The following is a 13,071-nucleotide window of genomic DNA, read 5'->3' on the forward strand; positions in this document are numbered from 1 at the left end:
TAACACAACTTGAAACTTTGGAACAACCTCAGTTGTTGACGATGAATTAAATAACCAACGATTGAAAAAGGAGTGACAAACTAAACCTAATAATCCAACACACTACTAAATGAAGCCCATGTGAAATTACACATACCAAACTCTAAAGTTGATTGGCAGGTTAACAACTGTCCATCCTTGGCTGTAGACAGCGATCCATACTGTGAGCTAACCAATTTCTCAAAAAAAAATTGATACCCAACCTGAGCGAACCAAATGGTTGGCATTCCCTAAAGGAACTATTGGTCATAATAAGTTCCTTACCCAACAGCTTCCTGCTGTGAAGATAACCCATGCATACCTGAAGAGATAAAGTTGATGGCAACTTGCTCTGTACCCACGAGTTGACCAATTCTTGAGTTCTTCATGTCATGAAGAACTGCAACGGATCCTTGAGAAACACAACAAGGTAATTTCCTAACCACGGCCGATTCAATGATAACCTATTTTTTCTTCTTTATGCATAAAAAAAGTTGAACCAAAACCTCGCACACTTGAAACATAAATTCATCTGACTCATTGCACTAAACCACAAAAATCAAACTGACCGAAGATCCTTCAAGAAGAATACCCAGTTTCCCCCCACTTAGCATTCGATCCAGCACCAAATAACGTCTCAAACAACAAAGCCTCAGACTGTCTCAACCAGATACATACCAACCTTGACTCCCAGAATGCAAAACACAACATAAGATGACCCTTCGTATAAAGACCAACCAATCATAAGGAAACTCCGAATCTCTGATGAAGACCTCGGAAACTTTCCCAAACATAATTGCCTCTAAACATTAAGAATCCCATGCACATTCACTGCCAATAACTCCAACAGTACCAACTAAAATGGCTCTCTTGTCCATATCTGAAATATCTCAAGGCAACCATACCACAAGAACCCTCTTACTCATTCCTACAATTTTTGTGACATCTTCAACTACCTATACCATTCAGATGAATATCCAAAGCCTTAATCTCCCACTATGGTTGTTCTTGAACCTGCACCCGCTCACTAACACCGTGTTGGGTCTACATTTCAAATATGATATAATATGCCCAATCTCTCTCTCTCTCTCTCTCTCTCTCTTTCACTCCCTCGAACATGGGAGACTGGAAGAGCATATCTCCATCATAGGAAATGATGTCTTAAACCACCTGCCGACCACCCAGCCTCAGGCTGCAATCCTGGAGTTGATCATCACAATCGCTTCCAACTTGAGTCTTATGACTCAAAATGGAACTACTTCGAACAAGGCCCTTGAGACCTTAGAATCAGCTAAGTCACACAGGTCTGCACTATTCATACCCAATACACCATGGCCACTAAGGCTCAAATAATTATTGGACTCGTCCACATCCGGAACAACCATAATCAAAATACCAATAAAGACCGAAACATTCTGCAATAAATCATTGTGCCAAACCATGCTACCTACCCTTAGCCAGTTCCTTAGTAACCTTTTCAGCTCTTCTTGATCCCCATACAAATATTGTGCTTTCGGTAGTATTGAGCCATACTACCTTCCACATCGATCTGTACTTGTCCCAAGAATTATCTCAAGGTTCCCAAGTCACTACTTATGACCAAAACCAACCGATCTAATCATATATACCCATGCTCGAACGAGTACACCCTACCGATCTTCCTAGATTCTCCTTCTAGGCTTTCTATTATGTAAGTACCCAAACTAGCACATTCTAACACTCTTCCTAAGTCACTATCAATTCCCACCCCATCATACTATCATCCATGGAAGAAAATACTACCAATGTCAATTAACTATCTTACGAATACAATTACATGTAAGAAAGATTTTACAGTCCTCTAACTAAGAGATCATGCACTACAATGGTTGGACTCAAGTAAGAGTTGCACAGTAGATCCAAATCAAGCATTCTAAAAACCATTTAATATTTGTGGCATGGAACCTACTGTATTCGCTTAATAGTTAATTAACATCAATATATGTTTCACATACCACAAAGTAAACAACATTCGAGCAACAAATCCAAAAGGCAAGAAGGCATAATAATGATCAGGAAATTATAAAACTCAATTCCTGAAGATCCTTAGCCTACACACTATCATTCATCTCTAACAATTCACATATCAGTCACAAAAAGGCATCTCTCCTAAGCAGGCATTCTAGCATGCATATCATACTATAACACATATAAAATATCAACATGAATGGGTATCCTACGGATCATTTAGGTTATTTTTGATATGCATATGAATGAGTTGGGTCAGACATTTTTGGCCGACTCAATCAGCTAAAGGTGTTTGGTAAATCAATTTTGGGCGTCTGAGTCATAAAGCAAAATCTGGCTCGGAAAGAAACGGGAATCAGCTGACTGAGAAGGGGAGAAAAATATTTTAATTGTTCCCTTCCCATACCCCTCCTCTTTTAGTTCCTCCATCTGATTCTTCTTCTCTTTCAGTGCCTCGATATCCATGCTTCTTCTCTCGTAGCCAGCAAGCACCATCGACGATTTCTCCATCTGTCACCCACTGATTGACGTATGCCTCTTCTCATCAGGTACGCCTTCTACTCTAAAAGTCCCAACATTTTGATTTTTTTGTTCTTAAAGTTCTGATTTTTCTGTTTATGTTTAGTGAATGTTCTTATTTTTTTCTCTTGAAAGTTTTTTGTTCTCTAAAAGTTCTGATTTTATTTCTTTTTTTGCCCTTAAAGTTCCGATTTTTCTAGTTCATGTTTGATGAATGTTCCAATTTTTTGCTCTTGAATGTTTGATGTTCTGTAAAAGTTCAGATTTTTTTCTCTTGAATGTTTGTTATTTAATTGGTTTTGTTGTAAAATTCATACATACCTCAACATAAAGTTAATTGATTTTTTGTTTTCAATTGAATTCATATATACCTTTTGTTATTGAACACACACACACACACACACACACACACACACATATATATATATATATATATATATATATATATATATATATATATATATATGTATGTATATCCTTTGAATTCATACATACCTTTTGTTGTTGAACACGTGAACACATATTTGTTGAATTCATACATTTTGTATGACAATCTGTATGTTTTTATAATTATTCAGGAACTTCATCCATCATTGTATAGAACAGCAGGGTAAAATGGTCATTTTACATCAGTCAACACATTCAGTCAGATATACAATCAAACAATATGGTTTCTTACTTAGTTAGAATTTATTACCTAGACATGCCTTTTCCAGTAAGCACTTTCTCAATCATTAACAATCAAACGGGACTTTACTTGAGCTCCGGTTGAGTGCATGCATCGTGTTAGGGCCTAGATCCTCAATCCTATTCAGGATCCCGGATCTCAAACATATCTAAGGATCCTTAAACCTATCTAGGATCCCGGATCTTAAAGGAGTCTTAGGATCCCGAACATACATCAGAATCCTGAACATCGCCATTAGTATTTCCTAACAAGTTTAACAGCTAGATTTATTGCTTATTTCTCACATGTGCAGAAATGGTCAACATAAGACTCATTCACAACGAAGAATCACTTCAACCAGGCTTAAAATTCGGGAATACAAAGTCAAAGCACGTTGCAAATACCAGTTCAACAGGATCCCGGAAATATCAGACTTTTAGTAACTTAACCTAGACTATATATACATTTGTAAAACATACACAACTGGCAAAACCTTTTGGCACCTTACAGACCTAGAGCTAGGTAAACACTTGTAATCGTATTTCTATCATCATTTCTGTAATTTACATTCAAATCAATAAGATCATACAACGTAGGTGATCATTATCACCTCCCAAGGTTTTATGTCGTAGATCCTAGCAACGATCAAGGGCTTTCCTTGTAAACCACTCGTGTTATTTTTATCTCAATTCAGTACTCACATTATTCACAACACCACAGCCTCTCATTCAATTTGGTTAAAATCCTCTTAGTCGATTTTTGATCAAAACAATTTGGTGCCTACCGTGGGGCCATGGTGTTCATAATTCTCGAAAACAATGTTTACACAACCAACCCTATCTTTTTCCTCTATTCCTCCTATTTCTTCAACATATATTCCACCACCTCCAAGCGGAACCCCTGGTCAAAGGAAAACTTCCAATGCGTCGAAGAAGAAATCTTCTCCAATCGCTATCCATGGGAATCCAGGATCCTAGGATCCTCCTGCTTCGATTTCTAACAAGAAATCTTCTCCACGATGAAGACGTTGACGCGACAGGTGGCTCAGCAACAGGAAGACAACAAAACACTACTCAAAGAGGTGGAAAGGATAAGGGCAGAGATTCGTAAAACCTAGGAGGCGACACCCTCAATCGTGTAGCCCATGATCCTTAATTTTGATAACACAGGATCCTTAGGGAAACATCCAGAGACTACAGCTCCAAGATCCTCCGTCGTTTCGACTTGGGGTGTAACCCCACCCAATCAAGCTCATATGATTTAGGATCTTGACGAAACTTTCACTACTCCTCATAATAAAAACGCTAGTAACTTATTGAATAATAACGCCTTTTATACTAACTCAATAGATCTTGATGCAAGGATAAGTCCGATCATGGCTAGGAAACTTCAAAAACTCAGACATATGATCTCGAGCGTACCAGGAATGGTCCAAGCTATACTGAAAGTATCCCCCACAAGCCACATGATCTCGAGATTCGCTTCAGCTATAGCCAATACTAAAGTTCCAAAATGATTATGGACTCCCAGCATGAAGCCTTACGATGGAACTACGGATCCTGAGGAGCACATAGCAAAATACAGGGAAAGGATGGAAATCATCTATGTTCCATCACACTTAAAAGAAACCTATTTATTCAAGGGTTTTGGTTCCACTCTCACAACATCAGCCTTGAAATGGATTATCAATGACATTCGAAAGGATCACTAGTGATCTCTATCAAGTGCTCCAGAATCCTAAGGAATCTCTTTGGGATTTTGTAAGCAGATTTGGCAAAGACGTGTTGTAACATCCCAAAAATACAAATACTTTTTTTTTAAATTCATTCCATTCACAAGAAACTAATACCAAAGTATTCAAAAGAGAGACATTGTATCATAATATCAGAGTAAAAATCCCAAAATCACTAAGTGTGGAAAAACATGGAGTGATGCGGTGCGATCTAGTCGAGCCCTTCCCCTTCGAACTAGAGGTACCTGAAACAGAAACTGAAAACTGTAAGCACAAAGCTTAGTGAGTTCCCCCAACATGCTACATACTAATCAAACATACTACATAAACATACTGAACAAACATAGTGCCAAGCATATATGGGTGTTGGCTTACCCCTTCGGTCTATTTCAACCGGATACTGCCAAGCATATCTGGGTGCTAGCCTAACCCTTTGGTCTATCTCAACTGGATATTGCCAAGCATATCTAGGTGTTGGCCTACCCCTTCGGTCTATTTCAACCGGATATTGGGTCAATTTCACCCCCTACTACTACCACATAATATCATAACAGTAATCACCGAGTCATCATACAAATACAGACGTGACTATAAATTATCAAAAAGACAATCATCATGTTATAACATAACTAATGGGTCGTCCCTGGTGCCTTCGAGCCACGACGACTGCGAAGGAAGACTCACCTCAAACTGTGGGTGTCAAATCGTACTCATCGAATGACTCGCGAACTCCTCTCCCTATCGCACAAGCATAAAATCCTAATCAGCAATTAGGTCACATTCTAACCCGAAGGTCTAAAACCTTATTCCGTAACTTAAGGCAAAAAGGTTCCTTTACCTTTGCCTTATTGGGCCTCCCCCCTCCAAGGCCCAAATCCATGACAACCCAAAAGTATCCAAGCCCAACCAAAAGGCTTCTAAGGCCCAATATGGCCCAAAGCCATCTAACATGGTCATAGGCCCAAAATTCCTTGTTACAACAGGTGAGCTTGAGGCCCAAGCTAAACAAGTCCAGGGCCCAACAAAACCGAAAGCCCAAAATCCTTTTTGCCCACTGTTTGTGTACGCGCGGCGTACTCAGCATGTACGCCCAGCATACACTGGTGTTGACTCAGAATCGGGGTGTTGACCCAGTACGCGCAACGTACATGGGAGTACGCCCAGCGTATTGGTCTGCCAACCCAAAACCACCTCCATGACTTATTCCATTAGGACCTAACGCCCAAAACTTAGATCCAGGTCCCTAGGATCGTCCTAAGCCATAAAGTTGCAAACTTTTGTAGGTTCCCATTTTATTGATTGGATCGGTGTGGAAGATATTACCAAGAAGATAATCGTGTATGAACATGATGAACAAGATATGTGAGTAAAACTGTAGTAGATAAATAGAGAGATATAAAATATTACAAGAACACTGGGAGAGATCCCACCACACTCTCTCTAAACTACAAAGTCTACATAGTGAACACTTACAATAAAATGACCATCACATCCACTTTATATACTAGTGGAAGGAATATACTTTTCATACAAGGGAATATTCTAACCTAATAAACGCTCAACATTGTAGAGCATTTTCATGCTCCAACAATCTCCCCCTAAATGGTCGGAAATGGTGAGGGTAATGTAGTGATAAAAGGCAGAACATCTGACAGGCAGGTCCGGTAGGTCTGGTGCTGAAGCGTCTCGGAAGTGTTGAAGCTGTCGTGATCTCAGAATATAGCAATGGAATCTCTAGCATCAAAGAACAAACAGAGAAACCCCAATCTCTGAATAAAAGTATGAAATCTCAATCTTCGAATGTGATCAGTCCCCAAAAACCAATCATGTTCACAGTCTCCCCCTCGACTGTTGAACCGTAGAGCACAATGTCGAATCACACAACGTCTTCAGTATTCCGAACTCGAGTGATAATGCACCAAATAATCTCTGAAGAATAACCTGCTGAAAATGTGAAGTATCCAAAATAATCGGTATTAAAAAATAATGGGTGTTAAATAAATCTAATTGGTTTAAAAATAAAATCAAGGAATAAATTGGTTATAATAAAAAACTTAAAAAGAAATGGGTTCTAAAAAAAATGAAACAAAATAAAAGGAATGGATGAATTTCGAAGTTTAAAGGGGTACGAAGTGGGTTTTGGGTTGGGTGAGTCCGAGACAGGGAAAGTGGATTCACAATATTGATCCACATATGGTCTCGGAGTTTAATTGCGAATGGGTGGGTCCAAATAGAACATGAGACCGAGATGAATATAGAAAATGAATCTCGGAATAGCTGTATCCAAAAGAGTGATTCGGAGGGTCCGAAATGAGCAATATGGATTCACAATGAATTTTTGGGTCCGGGATGGCTGTTTGGTCTCGGAAGAGTGATACCCGATTAGGAATTAACATTGTTCTGTTTAATTCAGTATTTCACCAAAACCAAAATCGAACCAAAATTTTCAAATTTTAGGTCAGAAAACACATAGATTAAAATATTTGGATTCGCTTAGTTCCCTCATAAAGCTAAAATCTGATAAATTGACGTTAGAATAAATTTTAACATGATGCAGTTTTTCACTAAAACTAAAATCAAGCAAAAAAATCGGTTTTGCACTTTAAAAATACTTTATAAAAAAGTTTTAGTTTGAGCTTTTTCACTTTTCAATTGCTTTCAACCTATTGAAAAAGTTGTCTTTTCTTTTTCGAAAAATAAAACTAATGAAAAAACTCTTAAAAAACTCCTATTGTGGACATCTAAAACATTACAAGGATTTCTTCAAGAGCAAAAGTCCCAAGTGAATCCACAATATAACCCTTCGACACCTACCAATTTGGCATCCCAAACACTAGAATGAAACAGAATCAAACCCCAATTCCAACACACCCCTATAAAACTAACAACCAAAAAAAACGAAGAAACATAAAGTGATTATAAAATTGCATAAAAAAACTGTTGAAATAGCATACGTGAAAACGATAACTCCCAACTTTCTGCCTACAAACATAATAAACTCTCTTCGATATGGGCAACATTTTTCATTTTTGTACAGTCACAAAACTACCACCTTTTTTCCTTTCCAGTCATCTTTACACCTCTTTCAAGAACAAACACACACTGTCATCATCATCATCATCATCATCATCATCATCATCATCATTATACTGCCTCTGCATTAGCATCAGGAGCCTTACAAAAAGACCCCTAAAGCGTCTCAGATTCTTATAAACTATGTATATAAACCTTAAAAAAACTACAGAATTTACAGTTTTCACGTACAAGCAAACTTTATTTGCAAATTTGGCCCTTATCTATTAGAGCCTCTTTCTTCTACTAGGAGAAAGACACAGTGATGAAAAAGGGTAGCTCAAACTAGCCTTCGTTAGCTGTACAACTTCGTTTCCTATGCCTCCTCCTCCTCCTCCTCCTCTTATGTTGCATGTAGCAACTGTGCAGCAATTCTCCTTTCTACAATCAATAGAAAGAAATTAAAGTAAGATGCTTATAACAAACAAATACAAAAAAAAAAATGAAAACATACCTCCAGCAGCAACAAGTTTCTCTACACGAGCTACAATATGTTTTCCATAAGTGTATTTTTTAAGCGCATTCAAATGAACCTTAATTCGGGACAATATGTGCTCACGTTCTTGGTCACTACAAGTTTCAAGTACTTTTTGCACCACATAATTTGCAAATTGGTCCTTCATCATTGCCTGAATACAAAAAGAAACCCAAACATTACACATAACTCAAAAAAAAAACATGAAACTTTATAAAAAAATGAAAATGGAGGGAAGGAAAAAAAAAACCTGAAGAGGCTCATTTTCATCAGTAGTACCAAGCATCTCATTCACAAGTAGCTGGCGTTCACTTGCATCACCAAAAGTCAAACATTTTTCAACAACATTTGATGCAAACTTCTGTTGACTCATTTGTACAATCTTCCCAGCTAATTCTTGAATTATTATTGATCGTTCATTCGGTTTTCCATGTTCCAACACATGCTGTTTCAAGAAAGTTGAAGAAAAATAAGCATGATTTCAAGAAAGCTTCCAAGATATTCAAATTTAAAACAAAGCTAAAAATCACCTGAACAACATAATTTCCATACTGATCTTGTGCTAGCATGCTTACACAGTTAAGTATTTCATCCATCACCTTGCTCTGTGTTTTTGGATCCTCACAGTGCTCAAGCACCCTCTGGAAATCACCAAAAGTTTATTAATATTCTCAATTATTTGAAGATAATCAAAAGTTATAACAAAGATTATCAGTATTTCTAACCTGTATGACACGACACCCATATGGATGGGTTGAAAGGGTGACAACTTGATCATAGAAAGTTGTTATAATGAACTGAATGTGATCTTCAGGAACACATTCAATGCATTTTTGAATAACATGATTCCCATTTTGGTCACGTACACAACGCATGATGTGGCCATCAAGCTCCTCCACCATCTTGATCTTTTGGTCCATGTCAACAACTTCAATTGCCTATCAATCAATTACATCAAAAAGATTAATCTCTAATTCCATTTCATTATGTAAATTGAAATGGAATGCACGATTCCATTCCTTATGTGATTCCCACGTACCAAACTTTACCTTTTGAATAACTCGACAGCCATACATTTGAAGGCTAAGTGTCAAAACATGTCCCATTAGCTTTCCAGCCAATTCCCTCCTTTGTCCTTGCATTCCATGCTCAAAGAACTGAAACAACAACAATCAAGCAATCAAAAAAAAGACGAATTTTTCATGTTGTAAATTTGTAATTTGAAAATAAGAATATAAATTATTCACAAAACCTTTTGAATCACATAATTTCCAAACACATCAGTCATCAAAGTAAGAGCCTGAGGAAAAATCTCCTGAAACACCATGTTTTTGTCTTCTGTAGTTGCAGTTTCAAGTTTCTGTTGAATGAAACGGCTTCCATACTGGTCCGCACTAATAAAAAAAAATCAAATATAAATTTTTCATGAATAAAAACAAAAAGAAAAGAAATTGGATTTTTGTATGGAAATACCTGAACTCAACAACATGACCTGTGATTTCAGAAAGCTCAAAACACTTGGTTTTATTACTCTTAAACTCTTCTAACAAAGAAGAAGCAAAGGTATTATCACCACCATCTAAATGCCAATGTCCCATCACACCACTTCCCCCACCTAAATTTCTCATTTGAGGAGAGTATCGTGTGTTAAGTTCACCAAGCCTAATCGGGCTGCCCGGCCCGCCCGGAGAATTGGGCAGTGGGCTTGCTAACGGGCTACCCGGATACGATAACCCAACCCCAAAACCCGGGTTCCCATAATACCCATGATGATGTGGACTAGCAGATGCCCCTACATATTGAACACCACCATACTGTGATTTTTGAGGGGGCAATAAAGTTCCTAAATATGCTTTTTGAAGGAGATCGGTGTATGAATTCCTGAGATTGTAATTCCGGTCAATAGTCGGGTCATTCAGGGCAGCAATTTGGGCAGCAGCAGCGTATTCGGTTGATCTTAAGTACTGGAGATACATCGGGTCCATGAAAGAAGCTTGGAGTGCGTTTCCAGTCATTTGGTTTCCCATTCTGTTCATGGCTTGTGATTCCAAAGTGAATCGCGATTCCATTCCGGGGTACGCCATGGCGGACGCTGCTGCTGCGGTTTCAAAAAGTGGTGGGAGGTTTATGTTTCCGTGCTGATTGGACATCATTTGTGGTGAATTTATGGAGTATCCACCGTCGAATTGCAAGTTACTTGAAGATCCATCAAAGTACAAGTTATTATTCTTGTTATTTTTCTGATTCCGATGATAAAAAGCATTCTGATCATCGGAATTAGGCTCATCAATCACACCGTTTGAGAGATTCATGGCGGAAAGAGCGTTGACCAAGTCAGATTGGTCTTTGGGGTGAGAAGTGGGCCCATTGAATAAGTTTGGGCTATTAGGGTTTCTTCTATCGGGCGGGTTGACCCGCCCACCCCCTATTGGGGTAGGGATGGGGCTAGGTACCCTAGCAATGTGTTGGGGGTCAGGGGTGGTGCTTCTTGATAAAGAAGCACCTAAAGCTGCAGCATAAGAGTATGAGGTTGGTGGGCCCTTTGTGCCATGTGGCTGTGCCAGCTCAGCATCTACTGGACCAAGGGTTTCATCGGGATTTTCAAATGCAGTACGGCTCGCAGGTCGAGACGGGTGTCCGGAATGTGGAGCAGATCGGCTCAAATCATCCTGCATAAATAACCACATTTTAGTTCTTTCACTGGAATGGAATTGACAGGTAAAGGAATTGGTGATTACATTCCATGATATGTTTGGTTGGTTTGTAGGTAAAAATTTATACTATATGTAAACACATTAAAAATTACTTAATAAAAATGGTTATATTGCAAATCCAAACAACCGATATGTGAAAAAATCAAAAATTGACACCCCATAAGCAATGGTTTTCTTCCTCATACAAGCATAATGTTATCATTGGTAATATAACTGAAGTTCATTTTATGTCATATACATCAAAAATTGATGTAAAAAATAAATAATTACCTGGAAAATTTCAGCAAGGCTCTTTTGTTTACTACCTAATCCTAAACCAGGCAAACCGATCAACCCATCGCCGCCCCACTCAGCTGAAACCTTGACTTTCTCGGCATCGGAGTTATCATTCTCCTGTTTCTTTGAGTTAAAACCAGGCGGCATAGAAAAAAGCGACATACCGCCGCCGCCACTTCCGCTGCCACCGCCGCCGTCGGTCCTATTTGCTTTCCTTCTATCTCCGATCCCGCCCAAACCCGAACTTCCACCGCCCTGCAACCTCTGAGTAAACCGCCAATCTTCTTTCGACAATAGTGGTGGTGGCAATCTAGGGTTTAAATTCACGTTTGAATAATAGTAAGATAAGTAAGCTGGGTCAGCCCTGAGTTCTTCCTCGGACGTGAATCCATTGCCGCCGGCGAATTCAGAGAAAGGTAGACCGTTGTTTTGGCCATGATTAGTGTTAAATAGACCACCGACTGCACTTAACGAACCCTCTACCGTGGGCGGTGCTGAGCCACTCCGATACATGTTTAGCTCCTTTTCACGATCATCGGCTTCACGTCTTTGTTCACGTAGCAACAATCCTATCTCCTCGAATTCGTCTCCGAATGAACCATCGCCGCCGCCACTGATCATAGGTCTCCTACCCAATTCGGATAACATCTTGACAGATGAAATTATGCGTTCATAGCTCAAAGAGTAATACAAAACTATGCAAATTATACCAGGAAAGGAGAAATAATTCACAAAATTAAGAAACTCAGATGATTACACAGAGAAATTATGTCTGCTTACACTATAAAATCGAATCTTTGATCACTCACGTACCACAAACCCTAAAAACCCTAAGCAAAACAAAATTAAGGAATATAAATTGAACACCAAAGAGGCTAAAAATCAGCACTTAAAACCCATAAAGATCAAAACTTCGATCAAAAAACAGAACAGCTGAAACACGCTTACACCTTGAACAAAAAATTTTGATGATCAAAGAACAAAGACGAATGGAAAACAAAAAAGAACAACTTTTGGCAACATGTTCAACTGGTTTCACATTGGATTGCAAAAACAGCAACTTCGGAGAAAAGGGTTGCCAAAAAACAAGAAATATTTAGGTAAATGAAAACCGATGATGATGAAGGTTCTGTTTGAGTTACATGTATCAAGAAAAACTGAGAGCAAGAAGTGAAAGAGATCGATCCGGCGGCGAATTGGTTCTTACAAAGAACCCCTTTAGGGTTTTGTTTTTCAACTACTCACTACTATGAAGAGATTAAATACAGTAACTTGGGTTTTTTCTTTTTTTTTTCTTTTTTGTTTATAATATTCTTTTCATAATTTTTATTTTTGGAACTTTAGTTGTGTCTGGATCTGGGCTATATTTTTGTTCGTAGAAAGTGATAAATCAGTAAAGGAATATAATTTTGGCAGGGGCTTGATTGACCAAGTGACAAATATCTTCTAATGGATAGATAAGAGAAAAATGGTATTCTTCTAATTTATATCCATTTTAAGATGTTAAAAATTCAAAATAATGTATTCTTATATTGGAATTTTACAACGTAATGTATTATAATTTATTAGTCGATTAACTGCATTACATAAT

General features: G+C 38.3%; 1 protein-coding gene across 2 annotated transcripts; it reads right to left on the reverse strand.

Annotated features, from left to right (window-relative positions):
- Nucleotides 1-7,846: 7,846 nt before the first annotated feature.
- LOC145133066 (pumilio homolog 2-like) lies at nucleotides 7,847-12,725 on the reverse strand. Of its 2 annotated transcripts, XR_013718377.1 has the most exons (10): nucleotides 11,475-12,725; nucleotides 9,964-11,159; nucleotides 9,743-9,884; nucleotides 9,540-9,647; nucleotides 9,216-9,428; nucleotides 9,021-9,131; nucleotides 8,741-8,935; nucleotides 8,470-8,644; nucleotides 8,208-8,396; nucleotides 7,847-8,117 (listed from the first exon to the last, which is right to left on the reverse strand). XR_013718377.1 is itself a non-coding variant. In XM_079068008.1 (9 exons), exons 1-9 carry the CDS (start codon nucleotides 12,126-12,128, stop codon nucleotides 8,359-8,361), a joined length of 2,832 nt encoding a protein of 943 aa, XP_078924134.1. In that variant the 5' UTR covers nucleotides 12,129-12,725; the 3' UTR covers nucleotides 7,847-8,358. The 2 variants fall into 2 exon arrangements, 1 of the variants encoding a protein (XP_078924134.1); XM_079068008.1 differs by having other exon boundaries at nucleotides 7,847-8,396.
- Nucleotides 12,726-13,071: the final 346 nt, after the last annotated feature.

Source organism: Lactuca virosa, chromosome 8, assembly GCF_052849685.1.
Source record: "Lactuca virosa cultivar CGN04683 chromosome 8, Lactuca_virosa_CGN04683_v6, whole genome shotgun sequence".
Classification (NCBI taxonomy): Eukaryota; Viridiplantae; Streptophyta; class Magnoliopsida; order Asterales; family Asteraceae; genus Lactuca; species Lactuca virosa.

Bases quoted from the DNA above. Each gene is read 5' to 3' on its own strand.
- LOC145133066 (XM_079068008.1), bottom strand. From the start codon at position 12,128: ATGTTATCCGAATTGGGTAGGAGACCTATGATCAGTGGCGGCGGCGAT. The intron at 9,132-9,215 runs GTTAGAAATACT...GGTGATTTCCAG, and splicing joins ATGGGTGTCGTGTCATACAG to AGGGTGCTTGAGCACTGTGA. The intron at 8,645-8,740 runs GTTTTTTTTTTC...TTTTGTATTCAG, and splicing joins ATGAAAATGAGCCTCTTCAG to GCAATGATGAAGGACCAATT.